The sequence below is a fragment of the Dermacentor variabilis genome, chromosome 8, assembly GCF_050947875.1.
Source record: "Dermacentor variabilis isolate Ectoservices chromosome 8, ASM5094787v1, whole genome shotgun sequence".
In the NCBI taxonomy this organism is placed as follows: Eukaryota; Metazoa; Arthropoda; class Arachnida; order Ixodida; family Ixodidae; genus Dermacentor; species Dermacentor variabilis.
In genome coordinates this window covers 138769985-138793109 of record NC_134575.1, presented here as the reverse complement: position 1 = coordinate 138793109, position 23125 = coordinate 138769985, and the positions used below count along the sequence as shown (strand labels likewise).

Here is a 23125-nt window from a genome sequence, read left to right as displayed (position 1 = left end):
TGCGCCATGATGCGGAGAAGTAGTGACCTAAGCTCGCTCGGCACACCTACTCCTCTAGCCACCAGATCCCTGTAGTACATTGCTGCTGTGGCAGTGGATATGAATGGCTACAGGTACTGTCTTCTGGCACTGGCATCAGCAGCATGCAATTTTTCCAGTTCCAACGACCCCTAATGAAATCCTTAAGCTTACCCTGACAAAGGAGTTTTGTGACTCAAGTATCAAAAATACTATTGGCCTAGATTCAAATAAATATGGTCACCTCCTGTTACGTGTGCTGACAACAGCCAAAAGAACATACAGGGTCACGTTAGTTGCGGTGGCATTCAGCAAGCTCTCCCATACAAAGCTGGAATAAATGGCACCAGCTCACTTCCAGACCAATGTGCCTCGAGATTCATGGTGCCATCTTTTGCCTCCACACCAACTAGCCCAAGTGCGGCCGCTGCGGAGCTCCGTGGCGAGGACGGGGAACTACATCGTCCACCAGATTGTTACGCGAAGGACGAATCAGTAAGACGAGCAACTATTTACAGGTTATATTTACAACAGCGGTTGCAGCGCTGACCTGTTAGATTCACAGCACAAGCCCAGTTCGTTCTTCCTCCTCCTTTCTTGAGTGATGGCGCCCACGCACCTTATTCAAACAATCAAATATCACACGCGTGTAGCGATATGGACATTTTTGCAAACCTCTAAGCCTAAAAAAATGGTCAGTGGTTGTTACAAGTTTGTAAGTTTCAGTTCAGTAAGTGTCAGTTTTGTAAGTTTACTTCTGTGTTCGCCAACTCACTTGTGCATCATTTTCATGCTGAGCAAAATGCTAAACGTGATGAGGTGTCAACTGCTATATGTGCCTGTAAAAGCGAATAAAATCTCAAGCAGGAACTGGAGGTTGATGGATTGTACCTTGAGACACACTTATCCACGATGTCTCCGCACATTTCAGAGGAGTGAAAACCAGTAGGTGACAATGGAGCACCCACCTGGCATCAGGTCAAACTTGTCGACAGCAACTGACTGGGCCAGCAGCACCAGAACAGAGAGAGCGCCGCACTTGAGGTTGAGGTACGGGGTGCTCAGTGCATACTGCACCACCGCCTGCACAGCAAACAACGCACAAGGTCAGCTCAAGCTGAACCTCTGTGTCGTCGTATATAGTGTATATACTTAGTGTACACAATGCTGATTGTAACACGCACCCAGTTCTTCATAGCCAGAAATGAAAATTTCAGTGCCTTCAATTGTAGCGCAAACAGTGATTTGCACACTTCAAAGATGTAAATCACAATACCCTTGTTTCCTCAACAGATTTTCGCGGTAAGAGAGAAAAACAACTACTGGTTTGTACTTGGTCAAGAAAATTTTACCTTTCTGGTGCGACTTTTCAAAAGTGAGTAAAAATGTTATATTATGTGCATCTGAAGTACAAAATCCAGGGGAAAATGCAAAATATGATTACACGTGCCATTCTCGGCAACGAATCGAATGTTTTTCTCGTGAACATCAGCATGTGGGTCTTCTCTCATATTAATTCACAATCATAATGGTGCGAAACAGGGCCACAGCTTATTTGAAGACCATTTTTGTGCCACCCAAGACAGGTTACATGCATTAGGCAGCAGGCTCCAAAAATAGAGAAGTGTTCTAGACTCACAGCATGATGCGACTATGGAATTAGCATTGCTAACACTCACGGTTCTGAAAATTGTCTTGTTCTTTGTTTTTATAAGCGTCTGGTATTCCCAGCAACATGTGACCTCACCAAAGGTACGATCCAGGCACAGCTACACATGGTGTCCGGTGATCGCAATCTCAGGAGCTTTTGGTGCCTGCACTAGGGCAAAGCACAGCCCTTGCTAGAGGATGGTCAAGAACCCTCATTTCAGCCTCAGCTTTGTACTTGATTTTAATAGGCATTTCCCATTTTAGGGAATTATTGGTGAAAAAAATTGTGTGATAGGATCAAATAAATACAGTAGGTGTTGCTGCAGTTAAGTTGCAAGGCCAGTGGCCTCCAAAGAACCCCTTTCTACAAACAGACTTTGAAAATGCTGCAGGCTACCAATCCATTGCATACAGTTGAACCCACTTATAGTGATACTGGTTCTAACAATAGAGTTAACTCTCGCTAAGACTGTGATGTGCATGCAATGTCATACTTGTGAGATGCGCTCGATGACTGGAACACAAACCCACAAAGAAACCAGCAACAGCCCGGGAAAGAAAAGACAGGTAGCGGCAAGCTGAAAAGGGAGAAGTAAAGGAAGAGGAAAGCACAAGGCACGGGACAGAAGAGAGCGTGGGCAGCGGAGCTCAGAAGGCATACGACAAGAAGGCGGTGCCGGTTTGTGAAGCGGTAGCAGTGCATCTCTAGGCAGAGCCAGAAGTGATCCCTACTGTTCCAAGAAACCAGACTGTTTCGGGGACATTCATGGATGACAGTTTACGGTCAAGCTGTGCTTGGTTGATGGAGCTGACTGGCTGTTCAGGTGAGAGGGCCCGGGCATGTCCAACAAGCTGGGCTCTGCCAACCATTGCTAAACGCTGATCTGCACCCAGCTCTAACAATGTCTCACGGAGAACGTAGCTGCCACACATTTGTCGACCGTGCTGGTCACGACAACACAGCTTTGCGTGGCAGACAGCGTCGACAAGGGGCTCCCTGGTTCGTCCTCCACCGCGTCCTCAGCAACCACCGTTTGCCTGGGCCAACGCAACTTCCCGGATGAATCCGTGTATGAACAATCACCGTGACTTTATTACTTTCCGCATCGTTGACAGCTGCATCATTACAGTACTTTGAGCTACTCTATAACTTTGAATGCATCCTGCTGATTTGTTCCTACATGCTGTAACGATATTCTCATCCAAGTTCTCCTGTGTTGTAAATACTATAGGTTATTCCCTTTTGTGAGAGTTCAATGTGAAAAGGTTGCATTTTGTGTACAAACGGCCCTGTCTGTTATTCACACCAAGGTTGCCCTTGCATGCACAACATTTTCATAAGAACCTGTCATTGCAAAGACGAACTTGGTTAAGCCGAATTCTTGCACATAACGAACAACATGGGAACATTTGTTTGGTTTTCCATAAGCTGAAGGCAAAAAAGAATCCACTTAAGACGATCCATCTCAGATGTACTCTTCAGTTAACCCTTTCGCTGTTGGACCTTTCTGGCTGTGACGGCCCCGTGTCGGCTTGGTTTCAGGGAACGAGCATAACATGGAATGAACATAGCAATTTATTTTTGTTTATGATTGGTATACAAACAACATAGTCAATGCAATATGCACATCTCAGTGTTCTGCAGCTGTTGTTAGTAAACATCATCATCATCAGCCTGACTATAACATCTGTTCAACATCCGAATCTGACGATGCGGAACTCACCTCTTCCTCGCATGAGACTGTCCGATTCCGAATCCGAGCTCGGCTCGTATTCTGAATCGGAATTGAGCCACCGCTCCAACGAGCAGACGAAGGTCTGCGCGCTCAGCCATCCGAAAGTAACCGCGCGCAGGGAGGATGCGCTTTCAGTCGCCCGCACAACGGAGAGAAATGGGACGTTGCGTGATCAAGAAGACAGAGGGAGATGGAAAAAGGCTAAAACAAAGTTCGAAGGGCTTTACGTTTACTGCTGCAAGTCGGAAGCGAGGGTGCGGCAAGAGAGCGAAAGCAGCAATCGAGTCACTCTTTTCGGAGAGGCAATGGCGCGTGCCTCTGAACTTGACGCGCCCTAGCAGACACACCAACAGAAGAAAAATAAAAACCTTCAAACCAGCAGAGATGGCAGAACAACCCTTGAATCCATAACCACACACGCGCGACGCATGATACAGCGAACGCGGAGCCACCGCGCCACTCAGCAAAGAGAGAGAGGCGAGCGGCAGTCGCACCGTACTCTTCAATACATGTACTAACACAGGTCAAGGCGAAAATACGAACTTGTAGAAAGAGTCAACAGATGGCGTGGCCAGTCCAGGAGTGCCAGCTTTGCACTCAGGCGCGAAATTTTGAATGCATGATAGAGAATGTACCGGTACGTCAGTGACACTGTGGGGGGGTAAGCGCGAAGACGTACCGGTACGTCCGTGACAGCGAAAGGGTTAAGGGGATGTGGCAATTGAGGTGGTCAAATTGTCAAAATTTTCAGTTTTCGATTGTTTTTTTCGCAATCCACGGACATTTGTTTACTATGTGGCAAACTATTATAACAAAATATGCAGTAGAAATCGAGAAAACGGCACTTTCCTAGAGTGCTGTTATGAAAAATTGCGAAAAGATCTGGCTTTGGAAGGCCCCCTCGCACCGCGGATCTCCCGGCTATTCGTTGACGCAGCGCCACCATCTTGGTGGCGCTGCGCGTCTCATGTGGAGACATGAAATATTTTGAAAATGATGCACTACCAGGAATTATTGTTCAAGTATATCGCCCTTGAATACAATTTGCCTTTGAACGTTACCTTTGGTTTCCATGCATCATCACGGCATATAGTCATCCAGAGAAAGCATTTGCCAAGCAAATCTTGATCAGTAAGTGACTGTTCTGTTGAAATGTAGCTTGTGCAGCTTCATCAACTGCAGTTTACATGCTTTGTGCATGTTGGCTGGTTCGCGTCACACTTGCCTGCTGCACCACAGTGCACGCTTTTGCTCTAAAATCTGCATCAGGATAGATGTGTTCAGCTTTCCTCTACTCAGCGTTGTGTACTGCACAACCATCACTTGTGTTCAAGTGTACATATTCGAGTACTCGACGGCCACGTAACACATCGGCATTCTTGCAACGGCTCAAATCACGAATGCAACCGGCTGAACGCATGCCAAGAGACGCCCATAAATTTGCAAATGTCGCAAATGATGAACGAGCAATGCACCTGGCTGTCTAGGCACAACATACCGCAACTGAGGAATCAGCAGTAGCGCATGATTCTTCAATATTCACCATGTCTGCATCGCTACCGCTTTGCCGACAGGTGCACGCATTGTCTGCAGAGGCACTATTTATTAGCTGCTAATAACAAAATTAGGCAATTACCAACCCTGCAGCTTTGCCAATAATACTTTGAGAGTATACGGTAGGCACTTAGTCAATTTAGCCCAAGTGAACTTTCGTTGCAGTTGGCCTTTAGGACAAACATTCGGAGTGACTGCCACCACTACCAATCTTTCAAGCTAGGGTGCTTCGATGTGCCACACCCGGGAGTGTGCTAATCAATGCACCCTACTGGAAGCATGCGGCGCACATTGCCCGTGGACAGAGGCAAAAACAAGAGGAGGAAACAAAAAGAGAGAGTGGCACTTCACTTCGTGAACACAGGTGACGTGCAAGCATATAGGTGCTACAGCGCATACGAAGCTAACGGCCCTCGGTGCGCCTGGACCGTCCGCATCACAGATCGTATTCAAGACAGGGCTCACGTGGCTGTGCTATACGTAGCAGCCGTCCGAGTAGAATGCCCCTAGTAAAGATTCACTTACTAACTGCGTAAACCAGCGTGGTGTCAGCATGCACAGGCAAACATGAATATTTCACACTCGACAAGCACCGACACTCGCTGTCAAAATGCTGGCTTTAGGAATTGCGGCAGCACCAACGAACGAAGTGATCTTTGTGATGTCTACTGCTTCAATGCAAATTGATTAGCGAGAACACAGCACACACAAAACTAGGCTGTGACTAGACTGTGCCCCCAAAGCAGATTGCTTTCGATAACTTTCAAATTTAGCTGGTCACGACTTCTAAAATCTTACGGCGCATGCCACCTGATTTTGGAGGTCATAACAAGCGAGTGCAGTGTTGGCGCAGCGAATCACGTATTCGTATCAATACATTCTACACCATACAGAGCCACCGACCGATTTTCCAGACCTCGTGGGGACCGAAAGATAGTCCAAAAAATTGAACAGTCCAAAAAACTCGTTCACCGCAAAAAATAAAATTTATTACTCTCAGAATGGCTTAAAAAAATCTCCAATGCACTGCCTCATACTGCACTTGGAGGCGATCAGACTTGCTTGAATTTGCTCAAGGGTGACGTCGTCTGTGTGCACAGTCGACAAGAGTGTCATCATGTTGGCAATCTCTGTTAGTGGAGATCGCCGTGGAGATAGAAGAAACGAGCCCCATTGCTTCGCATCACTTGGCTCTCACGAAGGCACAGGAGGTGGTGCCGAACACACATATGCGAAGCCGAACAATTACACACAAAGATGCGATGTCTCAGAGACATACCTGTTCTATGGACACACCACGTGCAAAATACCAACCGAAACTTCAAAATATTAAAACGAAAAAGTTAGAAAAAGTAAAAAAGAACGGATCTCGCATTAAGTGATTATGACGATAGTGTCGACTGAAAAAAGAAAGAAAAAGTTCCATCCCCTGGAGCCTTTTGTCAACTAAGGGAGAGTGGGCATGGCCTCCGAGAATGGAAGATTGTGCACGCTCTATTTATAGCGTGCCCCTCGCTATCTTGGAGGCTACATAGCGAACCGCTGGAAGCCAAGCTAGCAGAAAATCTAAATTGGAGGCCGCCAACATCTGGTAGCGTTGCTCAGAATTAATGATTTAGTCCCAAAAATCAAACTTTGGAGCCTAAATTCACCCAAAACATGAGTCGCAAAAATGAATTACCGTATTTACACGAATCTAACGTGTACCTTTTTCTGATAAAACGGGTCCAAAAATTGCATGCGCGTTAGAATCGAGTACGACCCTGAATCCGTGTTACCATATCGCCATCGACATTCGAAAAATGGCCACCTCGTATGCGCTTCTAGCCTAGTTGCCATAGCTTCCTGCATGTTGTACGTGTAATCAGGCGCAGGAGTAACCTAGTCTACCACTTGCCTTCCCGTTCTCTGCGTTTATTCAATCAGCATGGAAGCGCTGTGTGCGAAGACATGCCAGTCCACTATGATGCCGCATTTAAAAGGAAAGTTACGTGCGGGGAGACGGATGGAAATCGGGCCGCATCACAGGCGTTCGAAGTTCCCGAAACTTGCGTGCGGGACTGGCACAAACAGAAGGAGAATATTTTCGCCAGCAAAGCAACAAGGAAGGGTTTCAGTGGACCAAAGCAGGGCCGCTTCACCAAAACAGAAGGAAGGGTTTCAGTGGACCAAAGCAGGGCCGCTTCACCAAAACAGAAGAACTCCTCATGGAATACGTGCAAGAGCAGCGAGCGGCACAGTGGCCTGTGACGACCAATTGGCTCAAAGTACGGGCGATGCAGTAAGCCCTACAGAAAGGGTTAAGGTGGAGTGACTTCGAAGCGAGCAGGTGCTGGCTATCAAATTTTATGAAAAGAAAAGGCCTTTCTCTTCGAAGGCAGATAGGGATATGCCAAAAATTGCCCAAAGAATATGAAGAGAAATTGCACAGTTTTCATCAGTTCGTCTTGAAGTTGCGCCATAGAAACAGCTACCACTTTGGACAGATTGGAAATGCCGATCAGACGCCGCTCTACTCTGAGATGCCTGCCACCACAACCGTTGAAAAGGAGGCGAAGCAAGTGCATGTTTTGTCTTCCAGCCACGAAAAAAACTAGAGTCACCGCAATGCTTTGTTGCACTGCGGATGGGCACAAGCTGCCCCCGTATCTTATCTTCAGACGGAAGACGCTGCCGAAAGGAATCGTGTTTCCAAGTGGCGTGATTGTGCGTGTAAATTAGAAAGGTTGGATCACCACGTTGGATGGTCACTGACTGGATTGATAACGTTTGGCAGAAGAAACCCGGCGGCATTTTGGGTCTGCGTGGGATGCTTGTGCTCGAGGCATTCAGGTGCCACCTTGACCAGCGCATCAAGGATAAACTGGCTGCATGCAACACCGACCTTGTCGTGATGCCCGGCGGCCTGACATCACAGCTCCAGCCGCTCGATGCTTGTTTCAACAAGCCAGTGAAAGATAGAATTCGGGCGCTCTACAGCGAATGGCTTGTCAGTGGTTGCCACGAATTCACGCCCACCAATAAAATGAAGCGTGCCTCGCTGCAGGACTTTGCTAGATAAGTGAAAGATGCATGGTGCATGATCCCGGCTGCTACAAGGCCTTTAAAGAGTGCAGGATTTCGAATGCCATGGACGGAACCGAGGATGAAATGCTTTGGCCTGTTGATAGTGATAAGGAGTTGTCTGATAGCGACGACGAGCGATACCTATTGCCCCACGCGACTCGTGCCGGCGGAGTGAAAATCTTGGCGGCAAGGTACGCCGCTGCCATTTGTGTTTTTATTCATCGCAACTTTAATGTATTGGGTATAAATCTGTTTTTTTCCAAATTAGAGAAAATAGTAGTTTTATATGAAAGCACAAGGTGCACGGTATTGCACTCTTCATATTTATTTTTTATTTTTTTATTTTTTTGGTCATGGAAAACAGGTGTGCGTTACAATCGAGGTTTTCATTTTTTAAATTTTTTGTCACAGAAAATGGGTGCGCATTACAATCGAGGGCGGGTTACAATAGAGTAAGTACAGTAGCTCATTAGGAACCCTAACGGTGCATTTATGAAGTCTGGAATACCTATAATGTCAAAATTTTTGGAATCCAAAAAGTCCGTCGGTAACTGTACAGTTGTTCCGGGTGTGCATTTGCGTCAGCGCCCAGTTTGGTATTTTTGTTGTGGGCAATTATCCCTGCCTCTTGTTGCAACAACAGTAATAAACATGAGTATCGCTACTACAGTACACTTCCACTAATTCGAATCCCGTTAATTACATTTTTCAGTCAATTCAATCCCGGCTGGAGGTTCTGGCTAGCAGAAGGCTTGTAGTGACCAACAGTGGTCCAATGAATAATGCCACTGAAACCAATTTTTTGTCTTTGTAAGAGCAGCAACATGACAATGAAATTGCTCTGACAAAGAAAGATGCATTTAAGTGTTGGAGCAGAAGTGGTATCCCTCAACCTTACAAGATGCACATGAAGTGATCAACTGTGCTCACACAAGGGATGTCCTTGGAGTAAATTTTTTGACAAATGGACTTGCCTTTGTCAGGGCAAATTCATCGTCAGGGCAACTCTTGTTGTCAAATGTTAAACGGCACACATGCTTCTTCAGCTGTGGCTAGTTCAGTCATTATTGCCTAAGAATTGTCTAAGTCTGGTCATGAATGTGTCAGGGTCAGTAATAGAAGCGACATGTTTTGGAAGGCAATCCGCCTTTTGCAAGGCCGAACTGCGCATGCGCTGCGTGCTAGCGGCTGAGGACCAAAGCAATTTGGCAGACACACGGCCGGACTTGACTCTCTCCTCCAAGTGAGTGGAGTACGGCCGTGGCAGGCACTGCACTTGTCCGTGGAATAGGGCCCCAGCCATTTCTCTTAGACTCTTACAGACCGGCACATATCCGTGTCTTGCAGTTCTACATGGTTTACCCCGACGTATATTGCAATGACGCCTGCCCATCCAGCGGGCAGACCTCCACTCTGGCGCACGTGCTATGGGGAGTGCCGGTCAAGATACACCAAGTTCAGCAAGGGGGACTCGCTTCTGCGTGGCCCCGCTCTAGACAAGCAAATTCGGGCTGTCCTGCGTGCCAGTGACCGGCCCACTGGGCTAAACCTGCCAGTCCCAACGTGGGACTAGCTGGGTGCGCAACGAGTTCGCGTCCTCGCCGGAAATCCAATAAGGTTCTTTCACTTACTTGTCAGCCTTGCCATTATCGCTGCCGCGCGCACGAAATGCCTTTCGAACATTATTGCTATTGAAATTGGCGCGATGCCAATGTCGCATGTCATTTACGGCTGAACCTCCCATGAGCATCCCAGCAGTGCAATGCGGCTTTTCCGATTTCCGTCGGTAAAACGCGATCGAAAGCGCAGTGAAGCCTTGATTAGTGCTGCACTTTGTGACAGGTATGTATTGGCACATGCAGTTTACCTCTCCGTTTTTGCCATTACTGACTCGTACGAATAATCTCGACGAAGGCACAAATGTATGTTTGAGCTAGCAAAACAAATGATCTCTGAGCTCGCATGACCTGGTTGAGCGAAGCGCGAAGTGTCTTTTTTTTTTCTATCGTCCCTGTGGGTCCGTCACTAGAACGCTGTCATTTCGCAACCTTGCACCGTGCGCACTTGCAGCTTTATAAACGCTCTGTGAATGCTCGTGATGTCGGCGTAGTTATCTGTCGGAGCCAAGCTCGCCTGCACTGCCGGGCTAACATGGGAAACAGCGCGCACTGTGGAAGTAGCTGATAGTACAAGTTAGCAACCATTGCTAGTTGTCATTTCGAAATTGTTGGCGGCACCAAGTAATGTTTACTTGCAGAAGGCTTTTATGTTCCTTTAGCGAATCGGGATGTAGTACGGTATGTACTAAGGCTCATTTTCTTATGCGGCATCTTTTGGAGTCGAGTGGCACGTCTTACTGTGTAACTGACACATTTTAAGGGCGCCTTCGCTGTCGCCCAGACATTTGGACTTCATACTGGCACGTGTACTGGTTTATCTTTTTCGGGTCACTGCTTTTCACTGTCAAACAAATTTTATCGCTCAGCATGAGACACGCCCGCATGTATCAGAAGTTTCTATAATGTTACCGATCCTTCTATCCGCTGTCTGTTGTCGCCAAACCTTGTGCAAACTGATTGCAGGTATGCGCGATGCGAATGGTGTAGAATTTTCTGGAAGACATGCAGGCACCAGCGATTACTCTTGAACGTTCGATGGCTCATATATAAAAGCTGACACGCTTGACCCGCTGGTCAGATTTCGCCAATCGCCGACTGTGTTCGCCGCTATCGTTGTGCTTTAAGTGTAGCCTGTTTTTGTGGGCACAGGTTCGGCCAATAAAAGTTAGTTTACTCATTCACAGTAATGCTACTGTGTTCTTTGCCGTCACTACTACGAGAAAATACCAACACTTTTTGCTCACACCGATCATTTAAAAAAAAAGGACGCGGTCGACCGCTATGTTTGTACCGCGGTGTGTTCTAAGAGGACGACAGGCACCCCATAAACGGGGTATCACCAACTTTGGTCATTCTGTCCATTTTTTGGCATTTTTGTAGATGTACACACATTCTAAATGGATAAACAACGTATGCAACTTGACATTCTGTTGGCCTCCCCACTGCCTGCGTAGGCATGTACGGCTAGCACTATGGTACACCATAAAGCAAGACATGCAGTGGTGAAACATGATGTTCGCCCCAAGAACTACACTTCATGCCCTACTCGAGTCATGAATTTTTGTGCGTACTCATACTGTTTTATTACTTATTCACTTTACGCCACAGGTGCAGTGCTTTCAGGCCAAGGAGGAGCTTGTAAAGCATTGCCGAAGCTCTTCTTCCAGCCGTTTGTCACACTGAAGAAACCTCCAGGTACAAAGCAATCACCAGCGGGCTTGGTGGCTAGTTGACGATGACAAAATGTGACGGCACATACACGTTATTTCGATGTTGTCTCACACGCTGCTTGTTTAGCCGCGAGTCTCGCGTGGGGCGGCTGTCGCGGTGGCGCCGCAATGCATCGCAAAAGGACAATTGCACTCTTTAATGGTCCCAAGTCAGATTGAGAAAAAGTGTCGCAAAGAAAGAACACATCACAGTATGAGAGTTAATTGTAGAGACACAAGGACAAGTGCCTCTCTTGCTATCAATAGCAACGCCTGCAAGCGGCACAAGTGTGCGGAGGAGCCTGCCCCTTCAACCACTCACATGCACGCTGTCCGTATCCCATAGGTGAGGCTGCTCAGTGGCCAGCAGGCAGAGGTCATCCAGGGCCTGGGCCTTGACGCCCTCCCGGGGGTCATCCCTCAGGTACTCCACCAGCGTCCCAATCTGATTGGAAGAGAAAACAGAGACAGCAAGGTTAGTTTCGCACTACTGACACCCCTTGTGACAAGAACGAGAAGAAAGGGGGTTAACCGACGGGCCAGACTTTTATTAATCATATCATGAGAAGTCAACTAACAGAGACACCAAGGAACACACAGGGGAAATTACTTGTACTTACTAATTTATTTAAAGAAATGATAAATTAATGGCAATGAAAGTGTATGAAAAAACAACTTGCTGCAGGTGGGGAACAATCTCGCATCTTTGCATTACATGTGCGATGCTCATGACAAGAATCTCTCAAGACTCTCATGACAAGCCAATGACAAGCAGCACTGAAGGCAGACTGAAGAGAAGACAGACATTTATATATTCAGCCAATTTACTTTCACATAAATATACAAGATTCTACGGTCAGGAGCGAAATCAGATGAAGGTGAAGCAGGGTGCCAAGGCTGTCAAGGAAGGGAAGAAGAGGAAGACAGAAGAGATTAAATACAGCAACTGAGTGAATACAGTCGAAACCCGCAACAATGAAATACTGTGACAATGAAATTCTCACGACAACGAAATATTTTCATAACCCCGGCGAATGCCCATTGGAGTCAATGCATTTCGTACTTCTCGACAACAAAATGTCACTGCACTACTATCCCGCATCAATGAAATTTGCCAAAACGTAACTCCACATATTACCTACTCGTGCAAGGCTAGCGGGCTCCAAAATGTGCTTAAATGCGATAGCTTTGTACAAAAATTTCGTAAAATGCCACCACATTACACTTGCGTGGGCACCGCCATTTTGGTTTACAAAAACAACCAAGCACCGGAAGCAACTGCGTGTGCTGGAAACACGTCATGACCACCGTCTTCTTTATTAATTGCCTGTTTGAAGTGACGCGCATGTTGCTGCCGACATGTGACGATGGCTTTGCGAGCAGTGCAGTGCATAATGCTCACCTCAGTGAGAAAAATGCAGCAAAAAGAAGGAAATCCACATCCTAGGGACGTGGAATTGTTTATGGCACTTGAGTTGGCGGTTGCACGAAGGAGTACCATGTACCGGGCTGTGACTGAGTAATCGTCTAGGAATATACATCCCTTGCTTTAAGAATGCTGGTTTTGGTGCCACCAGATGGGCATCGCGTTCGGATTCGGCACAGGACGTAGCTCAGAATGTAGAGGCCATAATCTCGATAAATTACCATCGGGTATACAAGATACATGACTTTCGTGCTCGGCACCAGATGAGTCGGTGCCTACAGGCAACAGCGTGCGCTACAGAAATGCTGCTGCATGCGTGGAGCGCTGTTGCTCTACGTCCAGTGCGGAGTTACACAAAATGTCACAAAAGTGATTGTATCTCTGAAAGCAATTGACCAAGAATACTGCTCCACGGCAGTGCTGTCTCTGCTGATTGACGCATGCAGTGCACTTTGTGCTGTCAACAATGCAGCTGTATATTCTTGAGCAAAGATTGCCGAAGTAGGCTAACTGATTTTAGACAGTGACATTTTACTCTGCAACGCATTACCTATTTGTGCTGTCACATTTCGCAACGACAAAATTCTCGTGAAAGCGAATTGTTTCATGCCCCCCCTCCCCCCCGCATTTTGTTATTGCGAGGTTCAACTGTATTTTTAGTTTCTTTTACAGGGAGTGGTAAGAAATGTAGTTCTGTTCAAAAAACTTGCTTTTTGCATTGTCTTAATGCAAAGCCTACCAACCGGATGGCTGTTGTTGGTTTAAGCAGTAATTCCCTAACATATTTCCTTTTGACAAAATTCTACTGCATAAAATGTGCCTATCTGAAGCTTATCTGAAACCTCCACACGACCCAGAGCATTTCCCAAGATTGTGAAATCGGAAACTGTTATTTTCCTATTGCGTGGTGTTTTGAGAGGGCGATGGGGAACAAGACAGAAATCGAGCTGGTTGGCGACACCAGGTGCTGCCGAAGCGAAATGTGACACCCACATCGCGCCGCCTGCAGCAGGGAACGACAGCCCACTTGGATTATCGCATCCTAAAAGCGTGCAGTATGCTACTAACGACCAAAACAAGTGAGCTGGAAACCGCAGACCTCCCGAGAGATAGATGGCAACGCACAGCTCAGGGCTATAATTAAAAGGCGAAATGAAGCAATCGAAGAGCTTAAGGAGACGATTGCAAACCTACAGGGCAGAAACTCCCCCAACAAGGAGACACCAAGCTCCCAGCAACCGAAGACAAAATCAGGGCGGACATGAAGGTACACATTGGCACATTAGCTACGCAGCTGAATGGGCTCATGGACGCCCTAGAGTCCGGACCAAGTGAAACAGAGGCTAATGTAGTCACAATACAAACTCAACTCAAAGATCATGCCGGGCAACTCGCAGCAATCACATTATCCAAACTCTGTCTCGTAAACACTCAGATTAAAAGAGCAAACCACTATGGTGAATAATCTTACGGAAATCAAAATATGGCAGTAGAACTGCAGGAGCTTCTGCCCAAAGCGGGAGAACCTTATACTCCATATCCAAAACTTCGACAAGTTGGAAATTGCGGGCATCACAGTACTGCAAGAAATGCTAACTAACTTGGAAATTATAAAACATATGAAAAAAAAAAAAAACGGGAACGCAAAACCTGCGTGCGGCTGTCTTGATCCACAGAAACCTGACTGCCATCGAACATGATGTAGACATGAAGGACACGGACTGCCTCTTTCTGGAAACAATTCCACAAAAGAGAAAGAAACAGAGCCTCTATATTCTCAACATTTATAGCACCCCCCGATCAAATCCCCCCCCCCTCCCGGTAATAGAGATAGTTAACAAAACATTCAGGCTCTATGGAAACAAATCATATGTAATAGTAGGTGAATTTAATGCCAGGGACAGGGCCTGGGGCTAGACGGCAATGTGGAATTATCTCCAAAACAAAAGTCTAAAGTTACTGAAAGATCCTCTAGAACCCAGCGAATTGGAAACAGCATGCACACAAAATATAGCCCCAACCTCATGCTCAGTAAGAACGTGGGACATGGGAAATGAAGGAATACCGCCTGCAGCCTAGGCAACAATCATTATATAAGGGAAACCACTAACCCAGCCTCGTCGCTAAAAAAGAATGGGAGGAAAGAGATCACGATCACCAAATTTGGACAAATCTAGCCTCATCGGGGCACAAAACAAACTCACCACTATAGAGGAACTTGACAAATGGGTTGAACAGCTACAGAAGGGTGTTAAAACCTCAGCCAAAACTATACCAGTCACAGCAGAAACACTCGCAATTGACAACAGACTACTACACATGTGGCAAGCACAAGACACTCTCCAAAAAAGATGGCTCAACCAAAAAATAACAGAAGACTGAAGCTCCAACTTACTCTCCCAGTTAAAGAATTAAGATACCACGCACAAAACACCGTTCAAACAACAATGGGGTCTAATGTGCAACCAGATGAATGGTAAACTGGGCCTAAAAGACATGTGGAACCTACTCAGGTACCTCCAAGACCCAGAAAATTCATAGACTCCTGGACCCTAGACCCTGAAAGACAGCACAAAACAAGAACATTGGCCGCATCATACATGTGCACCCCCTTCAAGACGACCAACTCCTTGAACTCGGGAACAGATACAGTGAAACCTCGTTAAACCATAGTTGGCCGGAGCTCGAAAAAAGTACGTACTAAACGGTAGTACTGTTTAACCGAAATAGCATGAGATTGACTACTTACCTGACAAAAACAAAACTCAGAGAGAGTGCAATGAGAGGGGAAAAAACATGTTATTTATTCACTTCGCGCAACAAAAGTGTTATTTTCGTTTGACGCCACGGCGGCCTAGCAGCGACGACAGCAGCCTCAAACTTACGGAAGCTGTGAGGCAGCTTTTTCAGTCAGCCCCCCTCTCCTCGGCAAACACTCGCATGGCAGATCCCGCGTTGGCGTTACACGTGTTCTCCATGCATGCGTGCGGCAGCACTGCAGAAGTTGCGGGGCGCCTTTCTTCATTGCGGGGTGCTGTTCTCATCGCGACGATTGCATTCATGAGGCTGATGTAACACGCAGCTTCTGCCACTGTCGTTATGCGACACCACAAATGATGTTGATGTTGATGTGGCTTCACGCGCAAACGCACAGGGCACTTGGAGGCCGTTGTTCCAATCTCTGAGGCTTGTTGTTTTGCCGGGCCGCCTAATGGAGACGATGCACCGCCGCTTTTGCACGACGAAAAGTGGAAACACTATGTGCTAACCGATATGTACGCAATAAGCTGGTACGGTTTATGCGCATACAAAACACATTATGCTCAATGGCCGCTGAGTTGGGGATTTGACTTTACTACTTTTAAATTGAAGCTACTGTTTAAAAGTGGGTACGGTTTAACGAGGTTTTACTGTATCTAGATACCTCCAAGGAAATGCTTCGTGAATACAAAGGGCCAGGAATGGACAAGGAAATAATGACAGCAGAGGTGAGGACGGCACTAGACAAACGCATTGCCAACATACACTTTGGGATGAAGGAAGCGCATCTCAGACGTCTAGTCCAGGCTTTTGTGCTGAGCCGTTTCATATACTCCCTCCCATATCTCAACGTGTATAAAGCAGAGAAGCAAAAGGTAAACTGCCTCATAAGACAAACCTGCAAGGCAGCACTCCACTTGCCGAGATACACATCCACCGAGAAACTCCTGAAAATGGGCATCCACAACACACTCAACGAACTAGTTGAAGCGCACAGGAGAGCCCAATACGGAATATTTACCAAGACACCTGCGGACAGACACATTTTATGAAAACTAAACATTCCATAGCAGAACACTAAGACATCGTGCCCACAGCCAGAGGCATCTTCAGTCACCCAATCTCAAGCATATACACCTGGAGTATCACAGCAAGCAAAGACATGCCCCGGCCAAAGCACTCCAAAAACGCTACGTAAACCACGAGGAGGCAGTCTATGTTGATGTAGCCGAACCCGGAGAATGCGGCGCTTTCTCTTCAGGGGCGATAGGAAACGACCTCAAACCCATCGCCACGGTCACCATCTTTGGAAGGCATGCCAAAGAAGTGGAAGAAGTCGCAATAGCAATAGCAATCACAAATACCACAAAAATCATTTTCTGTAAATGCAAGACGGCCAGGCACAATTTTGCCAAAGGCAGAATCCATAAACTGGCATTACAAATCCTAAAGAAAACACACACCACCCCCCGCAATGTAAAAATCATCTGGATCCCTGCGCCCTCATCCAATCCAAAGAACGAAGCTGCTCAATCTCACCTGAGGACTTGTTAACTGGGCAGTGAGGCCAACCGATCCTGAGAAGAGCAAAAGAGTACATGATAATCTGCCACGAAATTACACGATACAGTCGAATCTTGTTCCTTCCAGCATGCTTAATTCGATCTTTCGGTTTATTCGAATTGACACAATGGTCCGGTTAAAGTTATGTGCATTCGAATGGGTCTTTGAAAACGCTTGGTAATTTGGATGCGCAAGCATTTGTGATGGTTGAGTCGAACATACTGCACTCCAAGAATGCTCAGAGCATCGCGCCAAATCCCGTGGCGGCTCCTCCGACCAGCATTCCTCTCATCTCGCCATAGAGGAAAGAGCCCTCACCACCATGTGTGAGAAGAAAAAAGAAAGGGTGCGAATTTGTGCGCAGGCGTGTGCAGGTGCGCATCATCGATTACTTGTATATGTGAAGGGTGTCCTGTGCAGACAACCGATTTTCCGGACCCCCAATAATTCAGACACCTTCGTAGCACCACCACAGTACCCCATAGAGTCAATGTATAAGAACATCTGTAATTTAGAATGCAAAAGACTTTTGTCGTCCGATTTTCCAGACGTTTTGCAATGCCTGCCGGTCTGAAACGGCATCAAACGAAGTCGCCACAAACGCCATTTTGATTATCTAGCTGCCTCGCACAGTCTCGCACACAGATCCACTGGCAGCCGTAGCCACACCGCGGCCACGCTAGGCCTAGCTACTTCGATGTTCGCTACCAAGCTTCTTCCTGTTTGGTGCCGTGTTTTTCATTTAAACAATTAGCCGCTGTACGCAATGGCGCTGACTTCGCCTTTGTAATCTTCCTTTGTTGCTGATAGTCAGCTTCACCCCGATACAGAAGTGTTAAGTGGCGAAACATACCAAAAGTTAGAAGGGGCAATTGTCATGGCACATGGTACCGTAATTACACGATTGTAAGTCGACTCGAATGTAAGTCAACCCCCCCATATCGTGTGCGCAGGAAAAAAAAGGAGAAGGGCGTACCTGCTGGCACGCTCCATAATGAAAATTTATTAGTAGCTGACATGGTCACTGGACTACTCGTCTTCACTTGTGCCATAGTCTTCACTAGTGCTGCCATCGTTGTTGCTGCTACGGTCCCGCACGTCGTCGTACAGCGAATTCTGCATTTGACACATGACAGCACCACAACATGTTGTGGAACAGCCACCCAAGCCGAAAGCACCCAACCACACACATTCGTGAAGGAGGCTCTTTTGAAATGTCCGGTTGGCGCAAGTTCGCGGTCTTCTGCCGCCAGCCACTTGTACTCATGGCGGAGTAGGTCCTTAAAAGGTGAAGATCCAGGCTTGTCTCATGACCATGTCACACATCACTGGCAGAGACCGATCATGCATTTCAGCGACGTACAGCGCAAGCTTGGCCTCCAGCTCCGGAAAGCGTCCCAACTTCGGCCCATGGAAACCTCTTCGCTTGCCGTCACAGGTGAAAATTTTGCTTCGCTGCAGTCGCCTCTCGAGCCACCAATTAAGAAACATCAAACTTGCGGCCCGCTGCACAGTTATTTGTTTCTTCAGCATATAGAACGGCAGCCCTTTTGAACGCTGCTGTGAACGAGCACCGAATGTTTAGTGGACTCAGAGCACTCATGACGACTGAGGAAGCACGGAAGAAGCATGTGGCCGGCAGTCAAATCGAATGCATGAAACTAAAGAGCTACAGGGAAAGAAAAACGTGAGCGGTGTCTGCTCTTCCATGAACTATTGACACTACCCACAAGCGCCGCCATACTGAAGGTGCTGTCGTAAATGGAACAGCGTCACTTCCATGAACTATCGACTCCCCCCCATGAGTGCCGTGTGCGCTCTAAAACTCTGAGAAATGTTGAAAAACCCTTCTGAAAAGTGACCAAACAGGCAGGATAGCGGAAAGTTATGGATAGGGCCATAGAGCAAACATAAAATTGTAACTATGTTGTAGCTCCCCTGATGTCTCGTTGGTCTCGCTTTTGTGGCGGTGCCATGTTTTCGTTTCGATTGTACGTTGGCTCCCCCCACTTCAGATTTTCAAATTAAAACATATAGGTCGACTTACAATCATGTAAATACGGTATGTTTCCTTTAATTAAAACTTAAAATGTGTGCACCCGCCGTCTCCTACCACAGTACGAGCACAGATACGCCTAATAAATGTACTGGCAGGCCTTTAGAGCTATTTTGGACGTGCCTGTGGTGATTTGAGTCCTTGGGGGCAGTAAAAGGCACGCATTCGTTTTTCCAGACCGCCCGATTTTTCGGACATCTCAGTAGCCCCTAGGGACTGTGAAAAATCATCGGACTCTTCCCACTAATGTGTTACCTCTGCGCGTGCTCTAATGCAGGTAAGCCATCCATTCAATTAGCTTTCTTTTATTCTAACAAATTTTCAGCTCCCTTCAAGTTGGAATGATCAAGATTCGGCTCTACATTAAAAACGAAAGACTCAAACACTTAACCCTTGATAAAACCTTAACCAAAATCCAGCAGTCTCGTGCAGGCAACTCCAAACACACACGTTCCCCAACCCCTACAATTTAGCCATAGTCTCCCCGGGGATACAGACCCCCAAATGTACGTTAAGCGAGGCCGTCAAAGCACATTTAGCACACACCTTACATGAGTGCCCCAAGCCCGAACAAACGGCTGAATTGCAGCTCTACAACTGAGAGCAGTGGAAGGCTGTAGTGACCATATCAGAAACTGTGGATCAACTGCAGGCCAGGACCTGGGCTTTTAGAAGTTGCCGTAAAATACCGTCCGATGGCCAGCTCACGAAGCCTTCAGGAAGCCTAGATGTAATCTCACAAATCCTTTTGTATTGACAAATTAAAGCTTCCGAAACTACCGTGCAACCTCCAGTACTAAACACACGGGAAGACGGCGCACATAATGCGACACCATCTCGACACGCCCACTCTTTGCACACACGGCAGATTGCCTTTAAAACAGTGTGAGTAGGCGCACATAATGCGACGCCATCTCGACATGCCCACTCTTTGCACACACGGCAGATTGCCTTTAAAACAGTGTGAGTAGGCTACGATTTGACTCAGCCCCACCGACAGACATGCACAGCGACGACCACGCTAGATAGGGAAATACACGCCAACGTGGATGTCATTATGTGAATGTCAACTACAGTTGCATCTGCCGAATCTTTTAGTAACCATGGACTTTTTTTAATATTTTAGTGGCTTTCCTGGTTAGTATGTTATTTCTCACATTTTTCTTCAGAAATGTATAAACAAGGTTCCACTGTAGATGCACAATCATTGCGTGTATATCCTGCGTTTCTCCATATCCCTGTGCTATTTTGTTGAGTAGTATGAACATACACCAATAAGTCCACATGTCAATGCTACAGCAATTTAGTGACCACAAACAAGTGTAGACGACCATACAAATGGACACATGATCACATCTCCCTACGACGATGTGTCTATTCGTTCTCGCTCAATGTCAACTTAAGGCGCTGACCATCGCAGACAGGGCCAAAAGAAAGCAGAGTGTCACATAAAGTGCACAGGGAACCGAACTCATACTGCATGAAGTGCTTCCTAAATGTACTTGTTTCCTGCCATAAATGATGTCATGTGCTACCAGAATTCTCAAAAATAAGTCAACTGATAAAAAGGTGGCTATCTGCTGAAACCGGACCCACTGGCAGAACACTGCCACCTCAGCGACAATGTTCCAAACAATGGGGAGCGTTCATGCACTGAACCTTGCTTTCCGAGCGCTCAACGAACCTGGGCCACAGATAACCATCGGTGTGGGTATAAGGACCCTCCACCTACTGAGTTGTTGGTGCCACGGTGCTGTCATAAGCACACCAACACAACTGTTTTTTCTTTATTGCCACATTGAACAGCACAAGCACCGAATAAAAACACTCGGAGAGCGAGTCTCTAAGAACCAACACAACTCCGGTGATGGTGCTAAGGTTTTATGGGGTATATAGTATATCTTTAGCCATAGCAGTAACACATGAAAGAGCTCAATTGGCCAAAGTGCCACTTTAATAGTTCACGTGGTAGCAGAGATAACGCACAAAATTGCACTAGGAAGATCAAGTTGATAACGTTTGATGGTGGGAGGTGTTCTGGCTTATTGAAGCCCTCAATGAAGTGCACCACTGCGAGAGGGCACGGAGCGCGGGCAATGCAGGCACAAAGCGTCAAGTGTCCCTGAGTGGTCTTCATTAAAGGGATGCACACCACGTTTTCTTCTCCAATTCTCTCCACGGAGTGAAAGAGCTGTGACGACTATGTCTTTAACCCTTTGAGGGTCGAATTATTTTGAAAAAAACTTTCCCAGGTGGTCAAATTACTTTATTGTGGATCTTGAATGTACAAAATGTATAAAGTCGGGAATAAATACTAAAAAATAATTAGGAACAGTATTTTGGTGTCGGCATCACTCAGAACTGCAAAATGGTCAATAGTACTTCCGAGCGTGGTACTCCTTGAAACACGGGTCTACGCACAGCGCCTTATCGCAGTCTACACACCTAAAATGCGTGTCCGCTCTCTTGGAGCGAGGAGTTGTGTTGGCGCACACATGACATCTCTGCGTGCGGCTGCCTTGGGCAGAGGTCTGATGCACCCTCTCGCGTAAGCGCGTTGCCGCGGAGAGCGCGAATACCTCGTGAGCGGTGGTGATAAACAAGCTAAGAGCAGTGCCAATCAAGATAGAAATCAACTTCCGCCGCCCCTGCGAGAGCGTGCCGACAAAGAGAAAAACCACGTTTCGCACGCCTCCGTTGCGATCACGCGGCGGAACCGAAACCGCGTTGTCACTGACAGCGAGAATACCTCGTGATCGCGAACGTCGCTGATAAACAAGCTAAGAGCAGCGCCAATCAAGATAGAAATCAACTTCCACCGCCCTGCAAGAGAGTGCCGACAAAGAAAATGACGTTTCGCGCGCCTCCGTTGCAATCACGCGGCAAAACCGAAACCGCCAAAGGGGCATTGCCGCAGTCTGAGCGACGCGCTGGAGCTAGCAATCAGTTCTGTTTATCTCCCCAAGAAGGTAGCGCAAATTTCAAACGCTTCTTGTAAGTGCTAAGAGGTGGCAGCACCTCTCGGTGAGCCCGCATCGTCATTTTGGCGCGAAATTTCAAACGGAGGGTCGGAACCGTACTCGTACGGCAAAGACCTAGCGGGACAGAAAACCGCCGCCGTACATGTACGGCGAAAACCTTCAAAGGGTTAAAGCATGAAATGGCTCAAGTCGCGGAAGCCCTACGTGCTGGTGCCGCAGTTGATAAATATGCTTCAGTGTTGCACTGAGCTGTGCAAACCCCATTTATGACGGATAAACTAACTCCACTACACAAATACTTCCTCTGCAAACTCTTCAAGGCTTACGTAACATCTGTTCTTTGTGGTCTTCTTGTCCACACCTCAGCTGTGTGAATTTGCCCCTGCAGTGTCTTCTTGGCAAGACAGCAATGCCAAACCGAGACAGAGAGCAAGGAAGCTCAGCAGACATGTTGAGGGACTGTAATGCAATAGCATATTACTAGCGTCCACCCACTCGTGCCTTGTATCACAGGCTACAGGATCGGCAAGCATTAAAAAATTAATTAAATTAAAACCCTCGCCAAAACATAAATTGCGCCCTGGTGCGAAGATCAGCCCACGAAGTGACCACCTGAGCCATAGTCTCCAGGGTTGGCCTACTTTACTCGGACAGACAGATGACAATGCACCAAAGCCCGGGAAAGTAGGCAAGGAAAGCATCACATTAAAAAGTGAAAGGCCGTACCTGGCTGGGAATGTGGGTGACGGTAGCGGCAGCCAGCCGGGTGAGCACCCGCAGTGTGGCTTGCACCAGGCTCTGGGATGGGTAGCGGGGCAGTAGTCGGTGCAAACACTCATCCCGCACCAGAGCAGCAGTGGGGGCGTCCTGGTGAAGACCTTCGAGCACGCCCAGCAGGCGAAGCTTGGTGTCCACCGGTGTCGCAAGGCCCTGGGCAGCATTCGAGGGGCAGGTGTACACATCTCTTGGCAGCACTACCAGTGCATG

The 23125-nt window shown here is 47.2% G+C and overlaps 1 protein-coding gene across 1 annotated transcript in view; it reads right to left on the bottom strand.

Moving 5' to 3' along the window:
• The window catches only part of LOC142590612 (integrator complex subunit 7-like), a 145934-nt gene that overhangs the window by 95606 nt on the left and 27203 nt on the right, over positions 1-23125 (bottom strand). The window contains exons 4-6 of the mRNA XM_075702931.1: positions 22865-23068; positions 11675-11797; positions 987-1101 (exon numbers count right to left, since the gene is read on the bottom strand). Of these exons, the coding sequence (XP_075559046.1) occupies positions 987-1101; positions 11675-11797; positions 22865-23068 (442 nt within the window). The remainder of the gene's footprint in view (positions 1-986; positions 1102-11674; positions 11798-22864; positions 23069-23125) is intronic.